The 26,463-nt window shown below is 44.3% G+C and overlaps 3 protein-coding genes across 7 annotated transcripts in view; 2 read left to right on the forward strand and 1 right to left on the reverse strand.

Moving 5' to 3' along the window:
- mgab (MAX dimerization protein MGA b) overlaps positions 1–21,738 on the forward strand; it is a 47,122-nt gene extending 25,384 nt beyond the window's left edge. Inside the window, exons 18-46 of one of the 2 annotated variants that reach the window (XM_089118999.1) lie at positions 2,364–2,455; positions 3,140–3,202; positions 3,702–3,759; positions 4,027–4,197; positions 5,620–5,757; positions 5,842–6,015; positions 6,097–6,257; positions 7,190–7,367; positions 7,560–7,682; positions 7,754–7,908; positions 7,976–8,067; positions 8,152–8,277; positions 8,448–8,518; positions 9,202–9,323; positions 9,411–9,486; positions 9,607–9,718; positions 9,789–9,852; positions 9,969–10,079; positions 10,317–10,489; positions 11,126–11,163; positions 11,252–11,416; positions 12,346–12,526; positions 13,304–13,366; positions 13,642–13,681; positions 13,758–13,933; positions 14,388–14,741; positions 15,905–15,990; positions 16,080–16,340; positions 21,604–21,738. In XM_089118999.1, the coding sequence (XP_088975125.1) occupies positions 2,364–2,455; positions 3,140–3,202; positions 3,702–3,759; positions 4,027–4,197; positions 5,620–5,757; positions 5,842–6,015; positions 6,097–6,257; positions 7,190–7,367; positions 7,560–7,682; positions 7,754–7,908; positions 7,976–8,067; positions 8,152–8,277; positions 8,448–8,518; positions 9,202–9,323; positions 9,411–9,486; positions 9,607–9,718; positions 9,789–9,852; positions 9,969–10,079; positions 10,317–10,489; positions 11,126–11,163; positions 11,252–11,416; positions 12,346–12,526; positions 13,304–13,366; positions 13,642–13,681; positions 13,758–13,933; positions 14,388–14,741; positions 15,905–15,990; positions 16,080–16,340; positions 21,604–21,612 (3,633 nt within the window). In that variant the 3' untranslated portion in view covers positions 21,613–21,738. The remainder of the gene's footprint in view (positions 1–2,363; positions 2,456–3,139; positions 3,203–3,701; positions 3,760–4,026; positions 4,198–5,619; positions 5,758–5,841; positions 6,016–6,096; positions 6,258–7,189; positions 7,368–7,559; positions 7,683–7,753; positions 7,909–7,975; positions 8,068–8,151; positions 8,278–8,447; positions 8,519–9,201; positions 9,324–9,410; positions 9,487–9,606; positions 9,719–9,788; positions 9,853–9,968; positions 10,080–10,316; positions 10,490–11,125; positions 11,164–11,251; positions 11,417–12,345; positions 12,527–13,303; positions 13,367–13,641; positions 13,682–13,757; positions 13,934–14,387; positions 14,742–15,904; positions 15,991–16,079; positions 16,341–21,603) is intronic. The other variant, XM_089119000.1, reaches the window with a different exon arrangement.
- LOC120492114 (uncharacterized) lies at positions 17,893–23,785 on the reverse strand. Of its 3 annotated transcripts, none has more exons than XM_039690250.2 (5): positions 23,249–23,785; positions 21,864–22,360; positions 21,005–21,093; positions 19,501–19,672; positions 17,893–19,308 (listed from the first exon to the last, which is right to left on the reverse strand). In XM_039690250.2, exons 2-5 carry the CDS (start codon positions 22,353–22,355, stop codon positions 19,150–19,152), a joined length of 912 nt encoding a protein of 303 aa, XP_039546184.2. In that variant the 5' UTR covers positions 22,356–22,360; positions 23,249–23,785; the 3' UTR covers positions 17,893–19,149. The 3 variants fall into 3 exon arrangements, with proteins under 3 accessions (XP_039546184.2, XP_039546183.2, XP_088975131.1); XM_039690249.2 differs by having other exon boundaries at positions 21,738–22,360; XM_089119005.1 differs by lacking the exon at positions 23,249–23,785 and having other exon boundaries at positions 21,738–22,488.
- A 2,057-nt stretch (positions 23,786–25,842) lies between these two features.
- The window catches only part of pak5 (p21 protein (Cdc42/Rac)-activated kinase 5), a 38,463-nt gene continuing 37,842 nt past the window's right edge, over positions 25,843–26,463 (forward strand). The window contains exon 1 of one of the 2 annotated variants that reach the window (XM_039690243.2): positions 25,843–26,352. The gene's annotated coding sequence lies outside the window, so the exon portion shown is untranslated. The remainder of the gene's footprint in view (positions 26,353–26,463) is intronic. The other variant, XM_039690245.2, reaches the window with a different exon arrangement.

Consider the following 26,463-nt stretch of genomic DNA (forward strand, 5'->3'; position numbering starts at 1 on the left):
GAGCAGTTATGATTTACATGCATAAGCATTTTAAAACTCTTCTCAATAATTTAGTTTTATGGCACATCAGTGCTTTTTCATATAGTTTCTACAAATGTTTATGCATATAATGCATTAAAAATATAAAAAATGTATAAATGTGTTTTATTTGAAAAAAATTATATAAATATTAAAAATATATTAAATATGCATGACATTCATAGAGACCAGTTAAGTCCACAAAAGGTCTAATTTTTATTTTTTTATTTTAATTGTTTATTTAATCGGGACAGTGCACATTAATGGATAGACTAACATCTCTGTAAAGACTGTAAATGAGCCAGCTTATAGCATAAATGCTAATTTTCACCTGTAGTCCCGAGGCAGGAAGACAACAACATATAAAATAGTGCAGCAGTAGAAAATAACAATATGCAATATCAAGCAAAACACATTAGCACACAATCAGGCAGTATTGTATAAATAAAGTTATTCAAGATGAGGACAAAACTGAGAACTTTTTAGGAACTGTTTAAGGTGCTTTTTAAATGTGCAGTAAGTGGGACATTCTCTTAATATATATTTTCCAAACAAAGAAATATGATTTACTTGCATAAGCGTTTAAAATGATTTTTCATATTTTACAGTTAAGGCACTAGTGCTTATTCATATCTTTTCTACAAACATTAATGCATGTAATGTATTATTTAAATATTTTTTTCATAAATTCATTGTATACATTTTATTTTTAGAAAATAGAAATATTTTCACACACAAAAAAAGATTTACTTGCATACACATTTTAAAACGTCCTCAAATGTACAATAATGGCACATTAGTGCTTATTTGTATTGTTTGTAAAAGTCTTAAATGTTTTAGGTCATATAAATATGAAAGTCAAATGATTTACCATTTCACATTGAGGTATTATCTCCGTTGGGTGCTAATGAATATGTAATCAGCGAAACGTCATGCGTCTCGAAGGCCAATCGGATCGGAGGATCGCTGATTAGCGGGGGCGCGCAGGCTCGTGAGGGGTGATTCCTCAATACTGTGTATGGGTGACTCAAACTCAGGACTCGCTTGTTGAGATTTTGTTACTGGAGTTTGACACGAATGTGTGTGTGTGTGTGTGTGTGAGCTCTGGTCTCTGTGAAGCTGAAGGACATGGAGGCGTCCACCATCAAGAGTCGCATTAAAAGCCTCCTGCGCTCACCGTCCGTCCGGCTGAGGAAGAGGAGCAGAGACGAGCTGAGGAGACAGCAGGTGATGATGAAGGACGCCGAGAGCGAGTGTGGAGCAGGGGTAGGGTCAGGGTCAGGGTCAGGGTCACGGCTCTCAGCACTCTGAGAAGTAACGAACTGCAGCTTGTTGTTTTGATGAGTTTGATGATTGTTACATTTACTTGTTACAATTATAAAAGTTTCATCACTGCAACAAACATCACAGGAAACTTTTAATAAACCGCGACCGATGATTTTGTATCATTTGATCGATATTTGTTGATTGCATTTGATTCGTTCAAGTGCTGATCTGTTGTGTCATTCATCACTGATGATGATGATGATGATGTTTTCTGTGTAAGACCAGGAGCAAAGGGCAAATGTTTGAGTTTGTGAGACAGTGAAGAGTCGATGATATTGACAAGCTTAACCTCATCAGCGCATTCCCGTGATGCTCCGGTGTGTGTGTGTGCTTAATGCATTTTTTTTATTTATTTTTTTTACTTTTAAATTACTAGATTTGTTCAATTAATAGTAAATAAGTAGTAATTTAAGCACATCCCTCTCATTCTTTCAACTTAAATTCAAAATAACACAATTTCATGCATAACTAATAAATTTTAATTCAGCTCTACATATCTTACAGTGGGAGTCTTTGACCTCTTGTGGAAATAATAATAACACATGATATTTCATAACTCTAGATGGGCGTATATCTCTATATGCAGATGAGCAGTTCTGTTATTAGTTTTGTAGTTTAGTTTCTGTTATTATAGTGTACTCATGTTATTAGTTTTAGGTTGAATTTTGAGCATTTATAAGTTTTCTACGTGAACTGAAGCATTCCTAAGGGGGCCGAAAAATTCAACATGAGGGAAGGATTTTATACTTCTAAAAAATAAAAAATCAACCATAAAACTCCTTGAATCCGAATTAAAAAGTGTATTTGTGGTTCAAGTGCAACAGAAGTCCTGGGGTCTCGACCCCTCTCATGAACACTCAATTTAAAACACTGACCCGAGGGAAGGATGAGGGTTAATACATGTTTTGTTGTGTGTGTGATGCAGTGATCTTCACTGTAAGTCCTCTGTGTGTGTGTGTGTGTGTGTGTGTGTGTGTGCTGATTGTGTAGTATCTGATGTGGGAACGTGTGTTTATCAGGTGACGTTAGAGAAGGTTCTGGGCATCACGGCCGCAGGGAACAGCGGTTTAACATGCGACCCGTCTTCAGGAACCATCGCTTATCCAGCTGGGTGAGACACACACACACACACACACACCTTCATCAGGGGGACGGCCTGTTTACTGTGACGGGAGTGAATATACAGCGTGTCCATCACTGCGAAACGTGTTTCTTTCTTGTTTTCCAGCATAATTATATAAACACTCTTAAATGGAGATGCGAATGCTGGAGAACTGAGAGATCAAGTGTTGCTTTAGTTTAATAGTCAATCATTTTATCCCTTAAAACAAGGTGGTTTGTGACGTCAGAAACACCAGCGATTTCAAAGCGTGTTTTTGAGACTGTCTTTGGTTCACTGCAGTTTTAAGGAGGAAATACTCAGCAATGCTGTCCACTTATCAACTTACACACGGTGTGTGTTAAAGCGGATTAAACACACCACACACACACATAAACAACATTAAACGCTGGATTTACACCACAGGAGGACTTTATCATTTTTATGACCTCATTGGCAGATCTTGTTTTAAACTCAAACTTGAATTTTTCAGAAAACACGAGTGTCTGCCCGTCTCGTGTGAGCCTCCTCTCGTTGTGTTATTGGTTTGTTGATGAGTTTCAGGAAATGCTCTTTCCCGGGAGCGTTACAGAGATTAACCAGCTCTCACTGAAAACACAACATTAGTTAAAGCTTTAGGCCTGTAAATGAACTTGTGGATTGAACGCAGTGTTTGTGTGTGTTTGTGTCATTCAGGTGCGTCGTTGTGTTACTGAACCCGGCCAAAAACACACAACAGCATCTCATCAGCTCCTCCAGGTGAACACACACAACATCACAAGCCCTTTAATCCCTCATGTGTTCAGGCTCTCCTAGAACAGGTTCTCCTGCTTGAATGTTGATTATTCTCCTCATATTCTCCATTGTTGCGGCTCCTCTCTTCCCAGTCTGTCAGTAACGCTCTGTTCACTTCCTGTCTCTATGAAGCCCCTCCTACAGAAAAGCACACTGTGCTCTGATTGGTCGGCTGGAGCGGTGTGTTGTGATTGGTCGAGTGTGTTTGGGAAATGCCCCGCTCCTTTCCATAACCGCCAATTTAACACACTACTAACTAACTCAACCAGGCCCCGCCCCTTTATTCTGCATATTAATTATTATAATGAGGAATATTGTGACGTGTTCGTTCCCGGGAGAAACGCGAGACTAATGGAGGCGTTTCAGGAGTTCAGAGGAGAATTGGAGCTGCAACATCACACACACTAAACACAGATGAATATATTGTTTGATATGTATGTTGTGAATATTGTCTGGTATTCAGGAAAGCCATCAGCACACTGTCCTTCTCGTCCGACGGCCGGTTCCTCGTCACTGGAGAGGTGAGAGACTCAAACACATGTTTAGTTCTCAGTGGCAACGTGTACACACACACACACACACACACACACACGACTCTTGCTTCTGGATGTAGTGTTTACGTGAGTGCGTGTGATCGGGTCGATGTGTGTGTTTATACGTCACACACTTCGAGTTTCTGCAGTTTGCACATAATAACTCTTCTCCTGCGCTGCCTCTTCATTTGTTTTAAAGGGCATTAATGCCATTACGCTATTATCTACATCATTGCTCTATTTCTCCGTCCTCAGAGCGGTCATCTGCCCGCGGTGAGCGTGTGGGACGTGTCCGAGGGGACGCTGGTGTCGGAGATGCTGGAGCACAAGTACAGCGTCTCCTGTGTGGCGTTTTCACCAAACGGCAAATACATCGTGAGCGTCGGATCACAGCACGACATGAGCCTGAACCTGTGGGACTGGAAGGTACTGATTACCTGATTACCCACAAATCAATCCATCCACCCATCCATCCACCTATCATCCATTCACTGACCCATCCACCGATCCATCCATCCATCCACCCATCTACTGATCCATCCATCCACCCATCCATCCATCCAGTGACCCACCCATCCATCCATCCACCCATCCACCCATCCACCCATCCATCCATCCACCCACCCATCCACCCATCCATCCATCCACCCATCCACCCATCCATCCATCCACCCACCCATCCATCCACCCATCCATCCATCCACTGATCCATCCATCCATCCATCCACCCATCCATCCATCCATCCATCCACCCATCTACCCATCCATCCATCCATCCATCCATCCACTGATCCACCCATCCATCCATCCATCCATCAGTGGTGGAATGTAACGAAGTACAAATACTTCGTTACTTTACTTAAGTACATTTTTCACACATCTTTACTTTACTTAAGTAGAATAAATAGTACATACTTTTTACTTTTACTTCGTTACATTTTGCAGCAATTATTCTACTTTCCACTCCACTACTTTTCTACAACTTCTGTTACATTTTCATTACATTTTCTGATCAGTTTTTCCCCTGCCAAAACGTAATTTGACCGTCTGTCCGTTGCACGTTTGTCTCACCAGTGACGTTTGGTCGCCATAGCAACCTGTTCACACTAAATGCGTCTCGCACGCAGTGTGTTTACCGTGCAATTTATACACGAAAATTTGTTTTTACTTGCATAGGAAACACACGTGTGTATTATACGTTTGGTTAGGATTATGGCAAGCCAAGAGGTTCAGAATTACACCATAAATTAATATGTTTACTGCCATAGTTATTAACATACAGCTGCTAGTAAGGATAAGCATGATGTGTATATTGCCTAATTGCAAGCTTGTTTCAGAAATGGTGACAACATTTTTTTTCCATCATTATTGAACATCATTATAGGAGTATTAGGTTGAATGAGTTAGAATTAAATGTTTTATTAATCATTAGAAAATAGAAATTAAGAAAATAAATTATGCACGTACTTTTACTTTTAATACTTAAAGTACATTTAAAATCAGGTACTTTTTACTTTTTACTTAAGTATGTTTGTCATTGTGTTACTTCTACTTTTACTAAAGTAATATTTATCTGGTTATTTGTACTTTTACTTAAGTACTGAGATTCAGTACTTCCTCCACCACTGTCATCCATCCACCCATCTACTGATCCATCCATCCACCCATCCATCCATCCATCCATCCATCCATCCACCCATCTACTGATCCATCCATCCATCCACCCATCTACTGATCCATCCATCCATCCACCCATCTACTGATCCATCCATCTATCCACCCATCCATTCATCCCTCCATCCGTCCGTCTCTGATCTCCACCCATGGTTTGCTCTGGTCCTCCTGCAGAAGCTCACTCTGCTAGCTGCTAATAAGGTGTCCAGTAAGGTGACTTCGGTGTCGTTCTCGGAGGACGGCTCTCACTTCGTCACCGCGGGGAACAGACACGTCCGCTTCTGGTATCTGGAACCCTCACACTCCCATAAGGTACGTCTATGACCTTTGACCCTCCTCATTGAGAGGTCACAGCAAAACGACAACATTGACGAATCGTCCCATGATGCTCTGCAGCCGGTGCCGCTGATGGGCCGCTCTGCGCTCCTCGGGGAAATGCAGAACAACTTCTTCTGTGGTGTGGCGTGTGGCCGCGGGCCGAGGTCCGACAGCACCTTCTGCATCACCTCCTCAGGACTGCTGTGTGTGTTCAGCGGCCGGAGAGTTCTGGAGCGCTGGGTCCATCTGCAGGTCCGCACACACACATACGTCTTTTGAAACAGTCTTATTTTGTGAGTCCAGTGAGGATGAGGATCGTGATCGTGTGTGCAGACGAGTTCGGCTCATGCTCTGACGGTGACGGAGGATCTGATCTTCTGTGCGTGTGCCGACGGAACCGTACGCGTCTTCAGCCCGTCGGACCTGCAGTTCATCTGCTCTCTGCCCCGCCCACATCACCTGGGCATCGAGGTGTCCGGCGTCACACAGTCCAGGTGATTCATTACCCACTCACCCATCAACCATTTACCAACCCATACATAAACCAGTCCATCAACCCACTCACCCATTAAAGGGTTAGTTCACCCAAAAATGAAAATTAAGTCATTAATTACTCACCCCCATGCTGTACCAACCCCGTAAGACCTTCGTTCATCTTCGGAACACAAATAAAGATATTTTTGATTGAATCTGAGGGCTGGATCACTCTTCCATAGACAGCCTGAGGGACTGCCTCTTGACGGCCCAGAAAGTCATTAAAAGAAAAGGTTTAAATATTCCATGTGCCTACAGCGGCTCAACTATAACTTTATCAAGCGACGAGAATACTTTTTGTGCGAAAAAAAACGTAAATAACGACTTTATTCGACTTTCGACCGTATAAGATGACGTACTGATATAGCCGGAGGCGCAAAACGTTCTGTTCACAAGCAGTACGTCATCTTATACGGTAGGGGGCGGTAAAACTCCTAAGCGGTGAGCAGCCGGTAACAAAAAGTAGTCGAAGAAGAACGGTCTCGTCTCAGTTCTCGCGCATGCGCCCATAAGGAAGTAATGGAAAGTCGAATAAAGTCGTTATTTACGTTTTTTTCCACACAAAAAGTAGTCTCGTCGCTTGATAAAGTTATAGTTGAGCCACTGTAGGCACATGGAATATTTAAACCTTTTCTTTTAATGACTTTCTGGGCCGTCAAGAGGCAGTCCCTCAGGCTGTCTATGGAAGAGTGATCCAGCCCTCAGATTCAATCAAAAATATCTTTATTTGTGTTCCGAAGATGAACGAAGGTCTTACGGGGTTGGTACAGCATGGGGGTGAGTAATTAATGACTTAATTTTCATTTTTGGGTGAACTAACCCATTAACCAACACACCAATCCATCCACCCATCTGAACCCGAGACGTATCTGATCCGATCTCTGTTCTTTAGCAGAAAGCCTGATGCCCGGTACCCAGACTCGGTGGCGGTGACCTTTGACCCTGTGACCCGCTGGCTGTCCTGTGTGTATAACGATCACAGTTTATACGTGTGGGACGTGCGAGATGTGCAGAAGGTGCGCAAAGTCCACTCGGCGCTGTATCACTCGGCCTGCGTCTGGGATCTGCAGGTGTGTGTGTGTGTGTGTGTGTGTGTGACACTGAAGACTGGAGTAATGATGATAAATCCAGCTTTGATCACAGGAATCAATTACACTTTACTGTATATTCACATAGAAACAGATGATTTACAGTACACTGTTTTACTGTATTTTGTTGAGCAGGAGAGACTGTAATGTTTGTTCATCTGAACTGTGTTCCAGATGTTCCCCACGGACGGCTCGCAGGCGTTCGGTTCCTCTGAGCCGCTGGTCAGCTGTTCCTCTGACGGCACCGTCCGTATCTGGAGGTCAGACGCGGCTCACAGCGCCGGCCCGCTGAGCAACGTGAGTCTGAGCGCTGAGTGTGGCGATGCTGGTGTTTCTGACGAGTGACGGACTGACTCCTCCTCTCTCAGGATCTTCTTCACGTCCTCTACATGAGCGACGACACCGCCGCCCTGCTGGACGCGGAGGGAACTGCGCTCACCGACGGCTCGAGCGGCATCAGGAGCATCAGCGTCAGTCCTGACGGGAGACACCTGGCGTCCGGAGACCGAAGCGGCACGCTGAGGTACGGCTGGTCAGATGGGTGCTATAATCACTGTTATGATGGATTATGATGCTGTGTGTGTTTGCAGGATCCATGACCTGACGTGTATGAAGGAGATCCTGAGAGCTGAAGCGCATGAGTCCGAGATCTCCTGTCTGGAATACTCCAGTCCTCACACAGGTGTGTGTCCATCCATCCACTGCAGCGTTCCCAGAGCCCAGACCTGAGAGTGTGTGTGTGTGTGTGTGTGTGTGTGTGAGACAGGAATGAACCTGCTGGCCACAGCGAGTCGAGACCGGCTGATCCACGTGCTGGATGTTGAGGAAGACTACGGTCTGCTTCAGACTCTGGATGAGCACTCGTCCTCCGTCACGTCCGTACGCTTCGCCGGTGAGAGTCTGGTTATTATTCGCATCACAGAGTAAATATGCAAGTAGTCGCTACGAGTCGCTAGTAGCCAGTGTGAAACATGATTCGAATTCAGAGTGACTTTGAATTAAGATGAAATGAGTTTGAGCCGTACAAACTGTGTGTGTGTGTGTGTGTGTGTGTGTGTGTAGCCAGTGACGGGAAGTTGAGGATCATCAGCTGCGGAGCGGATAAGAGTCTGTACATCCGAACCGCACACAGGGTGAGTTATTGTGCTTTACGGATATTATCTTTCATAAGTGTGTAATAAAGCTGTCAAACTATTATTGTCTCCTAAAAGAAAGAAGTGATTCTGAACTAGAACGAGTAATTCAGTCTCACTTCCTGATCAACCTGTGTTACTCATTAGCATAATACGGTCTTGATTGGCTGAACAGTATCTCTTAGCCCCGCCCTCAAACACTGTAGTGTATCTGCGACTGGAGGAGTTCGGCTCGTGGTGTTCGTGTCGCTGTTTTCTGAGATTGATCCGATGAAACCCACTGTGATCCAGAGCTTTGAGCGAGCACTAGGGGTGGAAATATTAATCGATTCGTATCGATCCACCGAATATCCAGCCGCCGATTCGCTGCATTGATGCGTCCGCAAGACAATCGATTAATGTGTTTAATTTGCTGCCTGTCTATTTCCATCAAAAGATGAGCGATGAGCTGAAGATCGAGAGACGGTGCGTCTCGCTCGCGGGTGACGGTCATTAACACTCACGTCGGCCGCGTCCTGCTCGCCACAAATGCCGTTTTTTGTATTCTCAATAAAACACTATTTATTTTTTAAAATTTTTTTTAAAGGCCCGCTGGCTCTTTTATATTATATCCAGTTAATATTTATTTCAAGTAATGAGATATTTACGGTTTTAGTTGACTATATTAACCCCGGTTTGTTTAGACTGTCAGAGGAACCGCGTTCAAACAGACGCATCATGTGGTTCGGAAAACGACTCCCACTGACATGGACGTGGATCCCTCCGGCAAGTATGCAGCCGTCGGCTGTCAGGACCGCAACGTCAGGTGAGCGGAGGAGCCAATCAGAGAAGAGGATGAGGTGCCGACGCACACCTGTGTTCATGACTGTGTGTGTGTGTGTGTGTCCTCTAGAGTGGTCAGCATCAGCAGCGGGAAACAGAAGAGATCTTTTAAAGGCTCGCAGACTGAACACGGCAGTTTGCTGAAGGTCAGACCGGCTGGTTCTCGCTACACATTCAATGTTAAACGAACTCTTGCGCAGTAATGGCACTCTTGGATGGAGCGTAACGTAAGTGGCGCTGGGAGATCATCATCAGTCTGTTTGCAGGTTCGGATGGATCCGTCGGGTCAGTACGTGGCCACCAGCTCCTCCAATAAGAGCATCAGCCTGTTGGACGTCCGGACCGGAGAGTGTGTGGCCGCCGCGTTCGGACACTCAGGTGAGGTTGGCAGACTCTCGCTGACTCTTCTGTGGGAACTCGTGTGCTGATTGGCTGTTCTCTCTGACAGAGGTCGTCACGGCTCTGAGCTTCAGCAGCGACTGCAGGCGTCTGGTGTCGGCTTCAGCGGACAGGCGAGTCCTCCTCGTCTTCACGGGTTTAATCTTATAACACGTATTCGACTCCAGAACTGGAATTGATTTTGGATTCCCAACCCTATCCCGCTGTGTGTTCGTCTGCTGTGTTTCAGCTGTGTGTTTGTGTGGCGACTCGCTCCGGAGCTGACCAGTAACATGAGGGAGCGACTGTCGGAGCGCAGACGTCGTCCCAGCGGGCCGAGCGCTAGAAGCAATCCCTTCAGGTACAGACTGAGCGAGTCGCTCCTGCTGCAGGTTCACATGCGCTGAAGGTCAAACACACTTTAACGTCCTCCAGCATCAGCTCTTCTCTCAGTCTCTCTAAACCCCGCCTCTCTGAGAGCTGCTCTGCTCTGATTGGTCAGATGGCCTGTGTGTGTTTTCGTTCGGTCTATTCTAGTGTTTCATATAATGAGAAAGTGAATTATTATTTACTTATTTCTAAAAGTGTGTTTTCTCAGACGGTCCGCGAGTGGATTCACACTGCGCAGATCTCCATCCATCACGAGCTGCTCGTCTGACACTCACCGAGAGGAAGATGATGATGATGATGATGATGATGATGTATCCGTGACCTCACCAGAGAGACGGAAGGACCACAGTCAGCGTTTGGGCAGTGTTGAGGAGGCGATGGGTCAGAAACACTTCCCTTGCTTTTATTCAACATTTTTACAATTACAAAAAAACAGACAAAACCTCTTTCTGGGCATGAGCTAACATGACTTAAATTCCATACTTTAACCACAATTGTGTCCCCAAAATATGATCCAAGTACACTCCACTCCTACACACACACACACCTGAACTCCTAAAGACTTTAAAGCAGTAGTTCACTTTAAAAAAACTTTTGCTGATAATTTACTCGCCCTCGTGTCATCCAAGATGTCCATGTCTTTCTTTCTTCAGTCGAAAAGAAATGAAGGTTTTTGATGAAAACATTCCAGGATTTTCTTCATATAATGGACTTCAATGGGGACCAAACGGGTCAAGGTCCAAAAGAGAGTTTCAGTGCAAACTGTTCAAAGGACTTTAAACGATTCCAGACGATGAATAAGGGTCTTATCAAGCGATCGCTGATTTAATAAATAAATAACAATGTTTAAGTTTTATAAGCTCAAATGCTCGCCTTGCTCTGTTCTGTGATGCGCGTTCGTGACTCTCCTGTTCGAACAAAATGAACAAAACTTTTTCCAAATCAATTCGAATTATCAGCTAAAGTTTTTCAAAAGTGAACTACTCCTTTAATGTGAGGCTGTCTTCTCTCCTGAAGGTGCATCTGATGAAGGACACGAGGGGAACCCGGTGAAGGTCTGTATCTTAAACTGCAGTCGGTCTTCTGACTCTCTGTGTTCGTCGTATCGTTGGGAGACGTCATGTATGCGGTGTGTGTCTGCAGGGCCCGGGTGTGTGTCGGCCCCGCCGGCGCTGGTCCTGCCGCTCTGGGTCTGTGGAGCTGATGGTGAAGTCCATGCTGGAGTTACGGCAGCTCGATGCTCTTCCTGACGGCGCCGGGCAGAACCGAAGCGGCGCTGGGCACCGGGGAAGCTCCTCCAGCCTGCAGGTGAACCTTCAGAACTCACATTAAAGGGTAACTAAACCCCTGGTCAGAGCCCGACTCCACCCACTGGCAATATTTGAAAATGCTGAAAAAGTGGGCAGACCCCAGCGGAGATAGAGGGGACGAAATAGATGCTAAAACACTCTATCCTGATCGTTTTCAATACTCACAATCCCAATTCCTGACTCCCTACAGTGGTTTTGACGACACAAGATGGTTTTTATACTGCCACGGGTGAGCTGAAACCTGCGTACGTCACGAGGTGCGGAACATCCAACTGCAGTAGCCACCGTTCAACCTGAAGAGGGCAGCACTAAGACGCTTTTACACCATAGAACACTTTATAAACAGATGCCAAAAAAGTTACTCGAATCAATGACTGATATTAATAAAGATCCATTCTTACAGATCATTAACTAAAAAAAGTTGGTTAAGTGTTTAGTTACTCTTTAAAGAGGCACATCATGAAAATCTGCCTTTCCCCGTGTGTACGTGAAATAATCGACACAGAAACCGTGAACAGTGAAGCCCAGTAACTGTGTTCTGGTGAGCCGTTCTCTGAGAGCATGCTATAAATAAACCCATCAGATTTCGCTTCTAGTGACGTATGAAGAGGATCTTATTATAATATTAATGTGCACGTTTACACACACTGCAACTGCGGACACTTGTGGAAGAGTTCAACATGATGATCAGTGTGACTCCACAGCTACAGCAAACACATGAACATCTCGGATGATGTGGAGTAAAGTATCAGGACAGTTTAATGCGGAAATGACCTACTTTTAAAGGTCACAGTTTCTGTTAAATTTTGGGATTAATAAAAGGTCACTGATTCAGCCCTACAGAACTCTTTCAGGCGTCTTCAGCAGAATATTGTCCATGCGCGAGTTGTTTAGTCCAGACGTCAGTGTCGTGGTTCTGCTCCTCAGGATTGGCGTAACCGGCGTGCGGTTCGTCCTCTCTCGGCGTGGCTGCTTCCCGCCAGCGCTCCGGAGCCGGATGGGGTCGTGTTGTACCCGGATTACTGTCAGATCGAGGCCCAGAGTCCCGTCAGCGGCGCCTCCGTGGGCTACGGCAGCGGCGGATCCAGTCCAGATCACAGACGCCACGGTACAGCACACCACAGGCTTTCACACACACACATCTATGATGATTTACTCCGTCAGCGGAGCGTCAGAGCTTCACCTGTGGTACCAGCTGTCCACAGCACACAGAACACTACAGGAAACACACTCAAACTGTAAACAAACAAGTGTATTTAAGTCTATATATGCAGCCATTAAGTACTATAGCCATATAGTTGCTATTGATATTATTGTTTTTTTGGATAATTTAATACCAAAATAAGACACCAGCTGACAGCAAAGTCACTTCATCTTTAGATTTTAGCTCTAAGAACTTATTGGAATGATATTTTAATGTAGTTAAAAAAAATAAAAAATTAAAACATAAAAATAAGCATAAATTACATAGAAAATATGGTACTTTTTGAAGTATATAAATTCCAAAATACCCCCAAAATTTAAAAAAACACCATAAATGGATAGACAAAACTTTATCGAAGACAGTGATATAACATTTATAATACATAAAAATTAGGATCACACCTGAGTCCTCTGTGCCCACATTTTTCCACAATTACGGGATTGAGGGCTATACAATGAATACGGTTTGAGGGTTAATGATGAAGACTGTTTCAGTCTGCCCCTCAGTACTCATTTTTAATAATGTGAGAATGGTGTAATATTTATTGATTTCCGTTGGTTGCGAGTGCAGAGACTCTGAGAAACGAACACTTTAAAGTCGCCAAATGCAAGAATGTAAATATAACCGATTAAAGACGAGACGGCACACTCCCCAGCTCAGTGTTGTTCCTCGTTTCCTCAGATGAGCGGCTCGGCTCTGATGACGATCCGGATGAAGCGTCAGACACGCGGAGGCCGGCAGACGGTACTCATTCACTCAGATTTGCTCCTCTTTTGCTGTTGCTTTGGATAAATGCATGAATGTCAGTCAGCTTTATTTCTGCAGCGCTTTATACAGGACATATAGTTTCAGAGACGCTAAACAGAATGAGTGATGCAAACTTCATCAAATATGAGACTCGTTTATCTGTAAAGCAGCTGTACAGAAGACAGCTGAGGCATTATTCAGTTCAGTTCGGTGAGTTCATCAGTTCAGAAGCTCTACATGTAAGGTCTTATTCGCTCTTCATCTGTTCTCAGGGATCTCGGCCCGTTTCCAGACCTCCGTCTCCTCCGGCAGGTATTGTGTAGATCGGTCTGATGTGCTTGACTGCAGCAGGTGTGTGAGGCCGTAACACAAGCTTCTCCATGTTCAGGACGGGCGGTGTGTTTCTCCATCAGCCGGCGGTGAAGCGGAGCGTCAGACCCCTGATGGAGATCATGGATCGGGATCTGGACCAGCGCTGCGTCTCCCTGAGGAGTGACCCGTACACCAGCAGCACTCCTGCTCGCCTGCACAGATCTGCTTCAGCTCTCCATCCGGCCACTGACGGTCAGCATCCGCACCAGCCCAAACCTCAACATACCAAACACACCAAGAGTGTGTGTATGCCAGGGGTGCCCAATCCTGCTCCTGGCGATCGACTGTCCTGCACAGTTCATCTCAAACCCTAATCAAACACACCTGAAGTAGCCAATTAAGGTCATTAGGATCACATTCAGGTGTGTTTGATTAGGGTTGGAGATGAACTGTGCAGGACAGTCGATCGCCAGGAGCAGGATTGGGCACCCCTGGTGTATGCCAATCTTTTCAGCATTCTTCTAGAAGTGCGTTTGTGGTGTAAAACAATTCAATTTCTGCCTATAATCCTGAAGGAATATTATAATATTGTGAATTAAACTGTATTAAGATAAAATGGGGGTGAATGGTGACAAACATGCATGAAGCATAAACAAGCTGTTTTTTCCTTCTTATGAGTTTTATTTAAATATTTATTTTTTCCCAGTTCAAAAGTCCCGTCTCCATCGAGAGGCGCGTCCCAGCCTGTCTAAGCTGAGTTTGGAGAGGATCGATGTCCTCCACTCGCGCTCCTACATGAGCCCCACTACCAGCTCCAGGGCCAAGGTCAGCCGGTGCGTTTCCATCGGCGACGACCTCCACGTGACCCTGCCGTTCCAAAACGCTCCAGCCAAACTAAAACCTCGTGCCTGTCAGCGCCTGAGCAGCCCGTTTGCTGAGTGGCCGAGCAGATCCAGCTCTCCTCGTGCTGACCCGGGGTCATCAGGGGACGTGACCTCTGACCCGCAACAGCGTCCTCAAGCGGCAGTGAAGGCTTTCTCTGTGACGTCTGAGGATCAAGGTTCCTCTTCCTCTAGCATGATTAATTCAATGAAATCCACATTTATTTGTGTAGCGCTTTTCACAGAACACATGCACTTCCTGTACTGCTGCTTGGACACATTACAATTTAAAGCGATCTGTTATCAGAGGAAACTGTCTCAGTTATGTATTTCAGAAATGTAATGGGAACTCCAATGTAATAATTTAATTAATGCAGAAACAATTAACTCATTGAAGTAAAGAATACTTGTTAACGAATGGTGACATTTAGAAAACTTTAGAAGCTTTTATCCAAAGCAACTTACAAAAGGGGAACAGAAGCAATGAGTCTAAGAGATGTGTGTAATATTTGAATTCCTCATAACTGTGTGTGACGGAGCTGATGTGTGTGTGTGATGGAGCTGATGTGTGTGTGTGTGACGGAGCTGATGTGTGTGTGTAACGGAGGTGATGTGTGTGTGTGATGGAGCTGATGTGTGTGTGTGACGGAGCTGATGTGTGTGTGTGTGTGATGGAGCTGATGTGTGTGTGTGTGATGGAGCTGATGTGTGTGTGTGTGTGACGGAGCTGATGTGTGTGTGTAACGGAGGTGATGTGTGTGTGTGATGGAGCTGATGTGTGTGTGTGTGACGGAGCTGATGTGTGTGTGTGTGTGATGGAGCTGATGTGTGTGTGTAACGGAGGTGATGTGTGTGTGTGATGGAGCTGATGTGTGTGTGTGTGACGGAGCTGATGTGTGTGTGTAACGGAGGTGATGTGTGTGTGTGATGGAGCTGATGTGTGTGTGTGTGTGACGGAGCCGATGTGTGTGTGTAACGGAGGTGATGTGTGTGTGTGATGGAGCTGATGTGTGTGTGTGACGGAGCTGATGTGTGTGTGTGTGTGATGGAGCTGATGTGTGTGTGTGTGTGACGGAGCTGATGTGTGTGTGTAACGGAGGTGATGTGTGTGTGTGATGGAGCTGATGTGTGTGTGTGTGACGGAGCTGATGTGTGTGTGTAACGGAGGTGATGTGTGTGTGTGATGGAGCTGATGTGTGTGTGTAACGGAGGTGATGTGTGTGTGTGATGGAGCTGATGTGTGTGTGTAACGGAGGTGATGTGTGTGTGTGACGGAGCTGATGTGTGTGTGTGACGGAGCTGATGGGTGTGTGTGTAACGGAGGTGATGTGTGTGTGGACAGAGCCGGCGGTCAGTCTGGAGGCCTGCAGACGCTCCGCAGTCGATCTGTGCATCAGTGTGAGGAGAGCCACGGGACTCTATCGGACGGTGAGCCGCACACACACACACACACTTTACAATCATGTGATTTTAGAGTCAGAGTCACTGATTGAGTGCTGTATTGCTGGTGTGTTCAGCTGATGTCCCATGATGCCGAGCGCAGCGGCGAGCAGACGCAGATGCAGAAGCTGATGTCAGACGCTCTAGTGCTCGTACGATCCGAGCTGGATTCAGTGCCGGGATCACCGGGATCCGTGATGGGAGAGGGGAGGACCGGATCCGTGATGGGAGAGGGCAGAACCGGATCCGTGATGGGAGAGGGGAAGGCCACACTGGCATTACTGGAGCAGTACTCTCTTCTGCTGCTGCGCTCGTTGGAGGAGAGACTCCAGCAGCAGGTGTAGCGCTTCACTCCATACTCCCCATACTACCCATACTCTCCATACTCCCCATACTACCCATACTACCCATACTCTCCATACTCCCCATACTACCCATACTACCCATACTCTCCATACTCCCCATACTACCCATACTCTCCATACTCCCCATACTACCCATACTCTTCATACTCCCCATTCTCTCCATACTACCCATACTCTTCATACTCCCCATTCTCTCCATACTACACATACTCTTCATACTCCCCATTCTCTCCATACTACCCATACTCCCCATACTCTCCATACTCTCCCTATACTCCCATACTACCCATACTCTCCATACTCTCCATACTCCCCATACTCCCGATACTCTCCATACTACCCATACTCTCCATACTACCCATACTCCCCATACTACCCATACTCCCCATACTCTCCATACTCCCGATACTCTCCATACTACCCATACTCCCCATACTACCCATACTCCCCATACTACCCATACTCCCCATACTCTCCATACTCCCGATACTCTCCATACTACCCATACTCCCCATACTACCCATACTCCCCATACTACCCATACTCCCCATACTCTTCATACTCCCCATTCTCTCCATACTCCCCATACTCCCCATACTCTCCATACTCCCCATACTCCCCATACTCTCCATACTCTCCATACTCCCCATACTCTCCATACTCTCCATACTCGCCATACTCCCCATACTCTCCATACTCCCCATACTCCCCATACTCTTCATACTCCCCATTCTCTCCATACTCCCCATACTCCCCATACTCTCCATACTCTCCATACTCCCCATACTCTCCATACTCCCCATACTCTCCATACTCTCCATACTCTCCCTATACTCCCATACTCCCCATACTCTCCATACTCCCCATACTCTCCATACTCTCCATACTCTCCATACTACCCATACTCCCCATACTACCCATACTACCCATACTCCCCATACTCTCCATACTCCCCATACTCTCCATACTCTCCATACTCTCCCTATACTCCCATACTACCCATACTCCCCATACTCCCCATACTCCCCATACTCCCCATACTCTCCATACTCCCCATACTCTCCATACTCTCCCTAAACTCCCATACTCCCCATACTCCCCATACTCCCCATACTCTCCATACTACCCATACTCCCCATACTACCCATACTCTCCATACTCTCCATACTCTCCATACTCCCCATACTCCCCATACTACCCATACTCCCCATACTCTCCATACTCCCCATACTCTCCATACTCCCATGCTCCCCTTTCAAATTACTTTTTAATTTGTTCTAATTCACCCACTTATGTAATTAAAGTCTTGTGGGTGTTATTTTTATTATAATTCACCAGTTGTGATTCATGATTTTGTTTTACAATTTTTGGATGTCCATTTTATTCATGTTTTATTGCCAAACAGGTTAATAATGTGTGTCATGTTAGTGATAATTTAATTACATGTTAAACAATCATTTTATTTGTGATCCGTGATTTAGTTTGCCCTGATTTCTCACACAATAAACTGAAATATGTATTTAAAGTAGATATTTTTTTTATTCATTTACATTGACTTTAATTCACACTCAATATTAGTATTTCTTAGTAAGCTCTGCATGACGTGTTATTGTGTTAATTTAATCATCATTATGCACCGTCTTGAGATCACTAGCGAAGTTTTCATTACTGATAAATCAACACATTTGACAATTTCACTATAACAGATTTTCAGGATCTCGTACTTCACAAATATGACACAGAATGACAGTATAAAAGTAAAGATGGCAGGGCAAAATTCAGATGTGAAATTAAGGTTTAGTTAACATGAAATAACAATGAACATTACTTCTACAGCATTTATTATTATTAAATTTATATCTTAAATTTCAACATTTACTAAAGGTATTTCAAATCAAAAGTTGTATTTGTTAACAGTTAAAAACAATAGTCCTAAACCGAGACCAGACCAGCACTCCTTAAATTCATCCAAAAGATCTACATCTACTGCCTGAGAAATGTCTTATATCTAATCAAACAGTTGGAATAATAATATAGAGCTGCAATTCATTGAAATCACGAACAAGATTAATTTGTGCAGCTAAACCACAATCACACCAGCGTCAATAATGTCCAGATTAATGTTCTACAAACAACATTGTTTATTGAATAAAATCAATATCACAGTTGCAACCGTGCTCATATTGGTGGACACGGCTCTCTTGCGATATTCCTTAATTATATCATGTTATAATATAAAAATCAAGATTTTATACAAGTGCTGTTTTTGCAGTCATATCTTGGATTTTGTGGGCATTCATATTTACTGCGGACACATTTTTGTCAGAATCCCCTGTTCATTTATCGCAAATTAGAAACAAGTTAATGATTTCATTTGAAGCAGGAACTTTTACATCCAATCACAGTAATTGAGCATATTGTGAAGTATTTCTTAGTTATACTCCATTGTTTGGTAAAGAATACTCTTTACAATAAGGTCCTATTGGCAATGCAATAAGTAGCATTATCTAACAGTAAGCAATACATTAGTTACAGTAGCTCGGCTCTATTTCAAGATTAAGCGATACATTTAGTTTTAATGTATTAGTGATTGTTGAAATGATCATTAACTACGATTAACAAATGCGTTAGAAGTATTGTTCATCATGTTAACATACAAAGCCTTATTATATGAAGTTTTCTGCGTTCTGGAGTCGTGTCGTGAGGTTTGGTTTAGTCGAGGGTCCGTCTGTAAGCGGTAGGTTTGACCCTCGGCCATGGTTAGTTCGGTTGCCCGTCTCGCTCACGGGAGCGTGTCCACGTTGACGGACGTGAGCGTGACGTCATGCAGGATGTTGATGCGGTCGATCTGGTTGACCTCTCTGATGCGGTGCTTAAATTCAAAGGTGGGTGTGTTGTTGACGACCACCTTGAACTCCGTGAAGGTGCAGAGGATCTTCATCTACAGAGAGACGTGAAGGTTACAGCAGTGACACTCGCGTCTTCATGTCAATCGCACACACTCCTACAGAACCACACTAGATCACTTTCTGGACGCTCCTGGGGCTTTAATCCCACCAATAAACGGGAGGCGTTTCAACAGCTTGTTTTTAGGCAGAGGGTCTTGGAGTTCGAACCCCAGCGTATCGTTTACCTCAAAGTGATGTCCCGGCATGAAGGGGAACGGCCCCAGAAGCTCCCGCTCCTCTTTGCCCCAGCGCTCCCCCAGTTTGTGATTGCGGACCACAATGGCTTTTCCTCCTTCGTTGAATCGAGGGTTGATGTGAAGGGCGATGTCGTTACCGCGCAGGAAGTTGATGGTGAACCTTGACCCAGAACAAGAAATGTTAGTAGCAGCTTTTGTATCGACAGAAAAAAAAAAAACTGTGTTCATGTTTTGCTCCAAAGCAAGTTATCATTTAAAGTTCTGACATTTAAAAATGTAAAAATCCCCCATTCTACTGAAATGAGCATTATCACAAAATTTTATTTGTAATGTTTTATACAACCGACATTCCTCTTTGCAAATGTTTGCGAAGGTTGATTTAATAAAAAATTGTGGATAATAACCTGAGGAAGATTGCTTGTCCTCAGGCGTTTATTTGTAATGTTTCATTAAATCATCATTCCTCAGATTTGTATTCGCAATGTTTTGTTCAATCGACCAGTAGCACCTCATAGCAGTACACAAGATCCAGGGGGCGGAGTCGGATCTAGATCTGAGGGGTGGAGCTGGGTAGGTTTAGGGGTGGGGTTAGGGATCAGGGGGTGGAGCTGGGTAGGTTTAGGGGTGGGGTTAGGGATCAGGGGGTGGAGATGGGTAGGTTTAGGGGTGGGGTTAGGGATCAGGGGGTGGGGCTGGGTAGGTTTAGGGGTGGGGTTAGGGATCAGGGGGTGGAGCTGAGTAGGTTTAGGGGTGGGGTTAGGGATCAGGGGGTGGGGCTGGGTAGGTTTAGGGGTGGGGTTAGGGATCGGGGTGGAGCTGGGTAGGTTTAGGGTGGGGTTAGGGATCAGGGGGTGGAGCTGGGTAGGTTTAGGGGTGGGGTTAGGGATCAGGGGGTGGAGCTGGGTAGGTTTAGGGGTGGGGTTAGGGATCAGGGGGTGGAGCTGGGTAGGTTTAGGGGTGGGGTTAGGGATCAGGGGGTGGAGCTGGGTAGGTTTAGGGGTGGGGTTAGGGATCAGGGGGTGGAGCTGGGTAGGTTTAGGGGTGGGGTTAGGGATCAGGGGGTAGAGCTGGGTAGGTTTAGGGGTGGGGTTAGGGATCAGGGGGTGGAGCTGGGTAGGTTTAGGGGTGGGGTTAGGGATCAGGGGGTGGAGCTGGGTAGGTTTAGGGGTGGGGTTAGGGATCAGGGGGTAGAGCTGGGTAGGTTTAGGGGTGGGGTTAGGGATCAGGGGGTAGAGCTGGGTAGGTTTAGGGGTGGGGTTAGGGATCAGGGGGTGGGGCTGGGTAGGTTTAGGGGTGGGGTTAGGGATCAGGGGGTGGAGCTGAGTAGGTTTAGGTATATGTAAAGTGGGAGGGGTTGGATCTGGATCAAACTCCTCCCCATGGATTTCGTGTTCTGCAGCGAGGACCATCTCCAATTGACCCTCCTCAGGTTTTTATTAAGCGTGGTTACAATGGGTACATAATGGTAATAATCTCTTTAGTGCTCACTTACATTTTAGCATCTGGTTTAATCTGTCCTCTGATAGTTAGCATTAGCTTGTCATAGATGCCACGGGGGAAATTCATGTTGAAAGGAACCATCTGAAAGGAGAGAAAACATTGATTTTTATTAGACATTGATTGTTTTCCTAACATTTCGGTCAATTGACATTCAGGTTTTATTTGCTAAGGTTGATTGAACAAAACGTCCTCAGGGTTTTTCTCCTTCTTGAGCAGATGATGAACCCATCTAAAAGTTTAAATTTCTACATGATCTACACAATCCTGCGGGTATAAAGATGATCAAACCGAGCTGCGCTTCTCAACTGGATTTGATTCAGGAATCAAGCGACAAAACAGAGTTTCAGTGAGACTCGTGTTTGGTAACACTACAGTCAGATAGATGAAACATGGACGGGTGTGTCAACTACCAACCGCCTAGTTCGACTCGACACATGACCTTTGACCTACAGATAACCCTATGTTTCGACCAATGTTTCGTTCAATCAACCTTCAGGTTTTTATTCGCAATATTTCTGTCAATCAATCTTAAGATTTTTATTCATTGTGTTTTGATGTTTTGTTCATTTAATCAAAAATTTCCTTCCTCAGGTTAACTGAACACATGAAGCGACTGGACACATGACCTTTGGCCTACAGATAAGCTTGCTATTTTGCCCTCTTTATTTTCCCTATTTTGGTTTTGTTCTGTCCACGACTCATCATGAGCTGGTTTAGTGTCTTACTACAGGAGCGGTCGCTGGCGCCGGGGGCCACGGCTGGGGGACTCCTCCCGCGGGTATCTGACCGGGCCAACCGGGCTGACCAGGGTTACCGTGCCATGCTGGGGAGACTGGAGACGGGACGGGTACCTGAGCAGGCCAGGTTGGTTGGACCGGTGGGTTCGGCTGAACTGGAGGGTTGGGTTGGATTGGTGGGTTTGGCTGCGCTGGTTGGATTGGCGGATTGGGTTGCGCTGGTTGGATGGGTGGGCTGGGTTGAGCTGGCTGTACTGTTGGTGGGTTTGGCCAGCCTGGTTGGATTGGTTGATTGGGTTGAATGGTTGCAGGGTTTGGCCAGCCTGGTTGATTGGGTTGAATAGTTGGAGGGTTTGGCCAGCCGGGTTGATTGGGTTGATTGGGTTGAATGGTTGCAGGGTTTGGCCAGCCTGGTTGGGTGGGTTGGACCGGCCAGGTCGTAGGGGTCGATGCGCTGGGCTGGTTAACTGGCCAACTCGCCTGATTGGGTTGGCAGGACCAGCAGGGTTGGCAGGGTTGACCGGGTTGACCGGGCCATACGGTACCAGCCGACTGCTGAGGGTTCTGAGGGTAAAGGCCCTGCTGACCAGAGGACGGGCAACTCATGATGTCTGAGGATCAAACAATCACAAACGTCAAACACGTGCTCCTCGACTCCTCAGAAATCATTCTAATGTGCTGAATCATAAGAAACATTATGATTATTATCTGTTGAAAACAGTTCTGCTGCTTTGATTTTTGTGGAAACCGTCATAAACTACAGTTTGGTGTCAATAAAGACAAAAAAAATAAAGAGATTTACACTTTTATTGATCAAGGATGCATTCAATTGTTTAAATGTGACCGTAAAGACTTTTATATAAGTTACAAAAGATTATATTTCAAATAAAAGCAGTTCTTAAACTTTCTATTCATCAAAGAATCCTGAAAAATAAAATGTATTAGTTTCCACAAAAATATTAAACTGTGTTCAACACTGATAATAATCATAAGTGTGTCTTGATCATCAGATCCTCATATTAGAGTGATTTGTGAAGGGTCATGTGACACTGAAGACTGGAGTAATGATGCTGAAAATCACAGGAATAAATTACACTTTACTGTATATTCACATAGAGAACAGATGATTTATATCAGAATAATATTTCACTGTTTTACTGTAATTTTGTCAAATAAACACAGCTTTCTGAGCAGAAGAGACTCTTTAAAAAACATTTAAAAAAAAACTTTTGACCACCAGTGTATTTATTCTTCTTGCTTTTACACAGAAGATCATCATTCGAAACTACTTGATCTGTGAATCATAAATCAATAATTAAGACCTGAAGGTCAAACATTGATGTTTAACAGCAGAACCTGAGCTGATCAGATCTTTATTACTACTGTAAATCTGAGACGTCACAAAAACAAGATCAAATCTAAAGCTTCAAAACTCTCGACCACTGTTGGTGATTACTAAAGTGTGTTGAAGAAAATCTACAGCAGAAGATCGACTGTACCTGTTGAAGAAGAGGAGATCTAGTGAAGAAGAGGAGATCTACAGTGAAGAAGAGGAGATCTACTGTGTTGAAGAAGAGGAGATCTACTGTGAAGAAGAGGAGATCTACAGTGAAGAAGAGGAGATCTACTGTGTTGAAGAAGAGGAGACCGACGCAGGGACAGAAGACTCTGAGAATCTGAGGTTTATATGGAGACGCTCCTCATTCCTGCGCATTATGAGGAAACAGCCCGTCTGTTCATGACACACACACACACACACACACACACACACACACACACTATATGCACTTATGTTATGCGTGCATCTACTGTTGATTGACTGAGACTGCATTTCTGAAACTAACACATGCTGTTAAAGATCTAATCTGCAGGAATGGAGGCTTCGGCTGTGTTTGAGCACTGAGATCTGAGCATCGGATGCGTCTCCATACGGACAGGATTATTAGATGTACTCGCAGTCAATATTCCAGCGGTTGCCTGAGTGACGGAAGACTCATGACCGAACACAGACTCGCTCTGTCCACACACACACACACACACACACACACACACACACACACGTGTGTTGCAGAACAGCTGAGGTGTGCATCTCGGTCACGGGTCCGTCTGAACACTGACCCTATTGTCTTCGGTGGAGCCGGTCTCATGATTCTAATGGGAAGATCAGCTCATATTGTGCTTTTACGGGATTTATGGACTGGGAAACCACATACTGTGACTGGAAATCTCTCAAATAAAGCTTCACAGGCGTAGATGAACCACTGACGGTGCTGTGGATTATTTAATCGTTCTTCAGTCCCATCCTGCTGAATATTTATAACCAACAGAAGTCGCATTAAAACTCATGATTTTATATGGGATTTATTTGTTTTAATAATCCAAAACACAAATGCAATTTTAAACTATGTAAATCTGGAAGAAATTATGAATTAGGCTATTACACAATTAAAGGCAATAAAAAATAATACATTTAACATGTACACCCATAAATCTAGAAATTGAGGCATCATTCGTATCATAAAATACATAAACCAGAAACGAGGTGATGGCGCTTTTGCACCTGCGGGCCCTAAACTTCAAAACAGTCTCTCCACATTAGATTAGCCCCGTCTGTCATATTTATTTTCTTTGGCCTTTAATACTGCTTAATTTTGGTAATTATTGTTTATCTATTGTTGTTGTGTTCATTTTATTGTGTTTTTAGGGGTTCAAGCACGAATGCTGAAACAAAAACAAAAGACCATTAACAAAAAACCATTAACAAAAAAATGGTTTGCTTCAGTGCAGAATACTGGTGAAACAAAATGAAAGTGAGCCAATAATTGGTCTTTTGCTGCCCTCTGCTGGCCACTCTTCTTCTTAATAGTCTTTTCACGTGTGCTTTTGCATTCATATGTATATAGACAATATAAAATGACTTATATAACAATTACTATTATAACACATTCATATTTTGTCAGAGTGTATCAGTTTATTTGTACTGACATTTCACATCAATGCTAAATGTGGTAAATCAGGGTAAACTGTGGTAGGACATGGTTTTTCACAATAACATAACCCAAATGTGTGTGTGTGTGTGTGTGTGTGTGTGTGTGTGTAAGCATGCATTATACACCATCCTATTGCATAGTAAATCGTGGTAAACTGTAGTAAATCATATTGGAACATGGTACATCAATGGACACCATGGTAAATCATGCTAGATTCATGGTAAATCATGAAAAAATCACCCTGAAATGTGGAAACATGGTCTATTTCATCTATGATCTCAGTGGTTAAATGCTTGCTACATAAGACAATGTCTTTTGATGCTTTGGTGCTTAAAGGCCTTAACTGCTTGAACCCCGATAAATTCTGCTTGCAGCTTTAATTTATTATTATTATTATTATTATTATTACTTAAGAGTTTATTCTATCCTGTACGGCACTTTGTTCAGCCTGGGATGTTTTTAAATGTGCCTAGTAAATAAATATTGTATTGTTCACGATCTCAGATCAGTTCCAGAAAATAGAAAACGAAACACAAATTGTTAACAAAAGACTGAATCCAGTATGTGGTTATTATGTGAGCTATTTTTGACCAGGAACACCACAAGTGTACCATAACGCTGAAGGGAATCATCAGTGTGTCAATGTTTATAATCCCAGAATCTCAATCATGCGGAAGTGTGACGTCATCATCCCATATACTCTACGAAGCGGATCCACATGTGTGACGATCGGAAGTGTTGAGGATTATTTCATCGATATCATCATCATCAGTTCGGAGACATCAGGACCGCTACTATGGCGAAGTGGACTTCATGAATATTAATCGACCAATGCAGCGTTCCGGCCAATGGCGAGGGCTCTGAATATTAATTAGGCTAGGCTGATGCTGCTTAGTAATCCTCCAATGGCGAAGGCATGGCTATATGCTAATGCTATAAACATTTTGAAATGATCAAAGTTTTGGCGATAGCTTCTTTTATATGTCTTCCTCAGGATGCTTTTATATCTTGCTGTTTTTTTTTATTTCCATGTAGTTTCGAGGTAATATTAGAATTTTGAAGTTTGTTTAAAAAAACTTTGCTCTAAGTTTGTTCAATATTTTTCCTGTTGAGAGATTAGGGAAAAAAAAACGTATGAATGTTATACATTTTCAAAAAAAACAAACAAAAAAGTAGTGTAATTTTACAAACTGAAAGGTTAAACGAGTTAAACGAGTAAAAATGAATGTAATAGCAATGGTTTCTTTATTATTATTAATTAGACAATGCTGACGTTGCGTTACGTCCTCCAATCGCCGCGTCTTGTATTGAATGCTAAATCATTGGCGCTGACGTCACGCTGCTGCCGTCCAATAAGCGAGCGTTAGGCTCATGAATATTCAGATACACCAATCGTCATAGCCTTCGTCATAGTAGCATTAGTGAATCGGCGGCTGTCAGGTGCCGTGATTTCCCAGCAGCCCCGGATGTAGCGCGCGCAGTCTCAGCAGCATCAATCCCGGAGAATAACATGGCACGGACAACCACATAACATCATAATTCCCGACATAACATTCCCACAGGAGTGGAGCACAGCCGCGCCAGGACATGTGAGGCTCTTCCAGCGACAGAAGGTGAGCAAGCAGCATTTCAGCCTTTCCTAGCAACAAGCAGGCGCGTGATTGGATGCGATTCGCTGCTAATGCATAAGATCAGTCTCGTGCACGAGCTTCAGCACCGAGGAC

The sequence above is a fragment of the Pimephales promelas genome, chromosome 13 (genome assembly GCF_988280905.1).
Source record: "Pimephales promelas chromosome 13, fPimPro1.hap1.1, whole genome shotgun sequence".
Classification (NCBI taxonomy): Eukaryota; Metazoa; Chordata; class Actinopteri; order Cypriniformes; family Leuciscidae; genus Pimephales; species Pimephales promelas.

Coding starts and splice junctions, on each gene's coding strand:
- LOC120492114 (XM_039690249.2), bottom strand. CDS start 22,355: ATGAGTTGCCCGTCCTCTGGTCAGCAGGGCCTTTACCCTCAGAACCCT. Junction 21,094..21,737: donor CGCCAGCGACCGCTCCTGTA/GTAAGACACTAA, acceptor CTCTCCTTTCAG/ATGGTTCCTTTCAACATGAA. Junction 19,673..21,004: donor ATTAAACCAGATGCTAAAAT/GTAAGTGAGCAC, acceptor TTCTGGGTCAAG/GTTCACCATCAACTTCCTGC.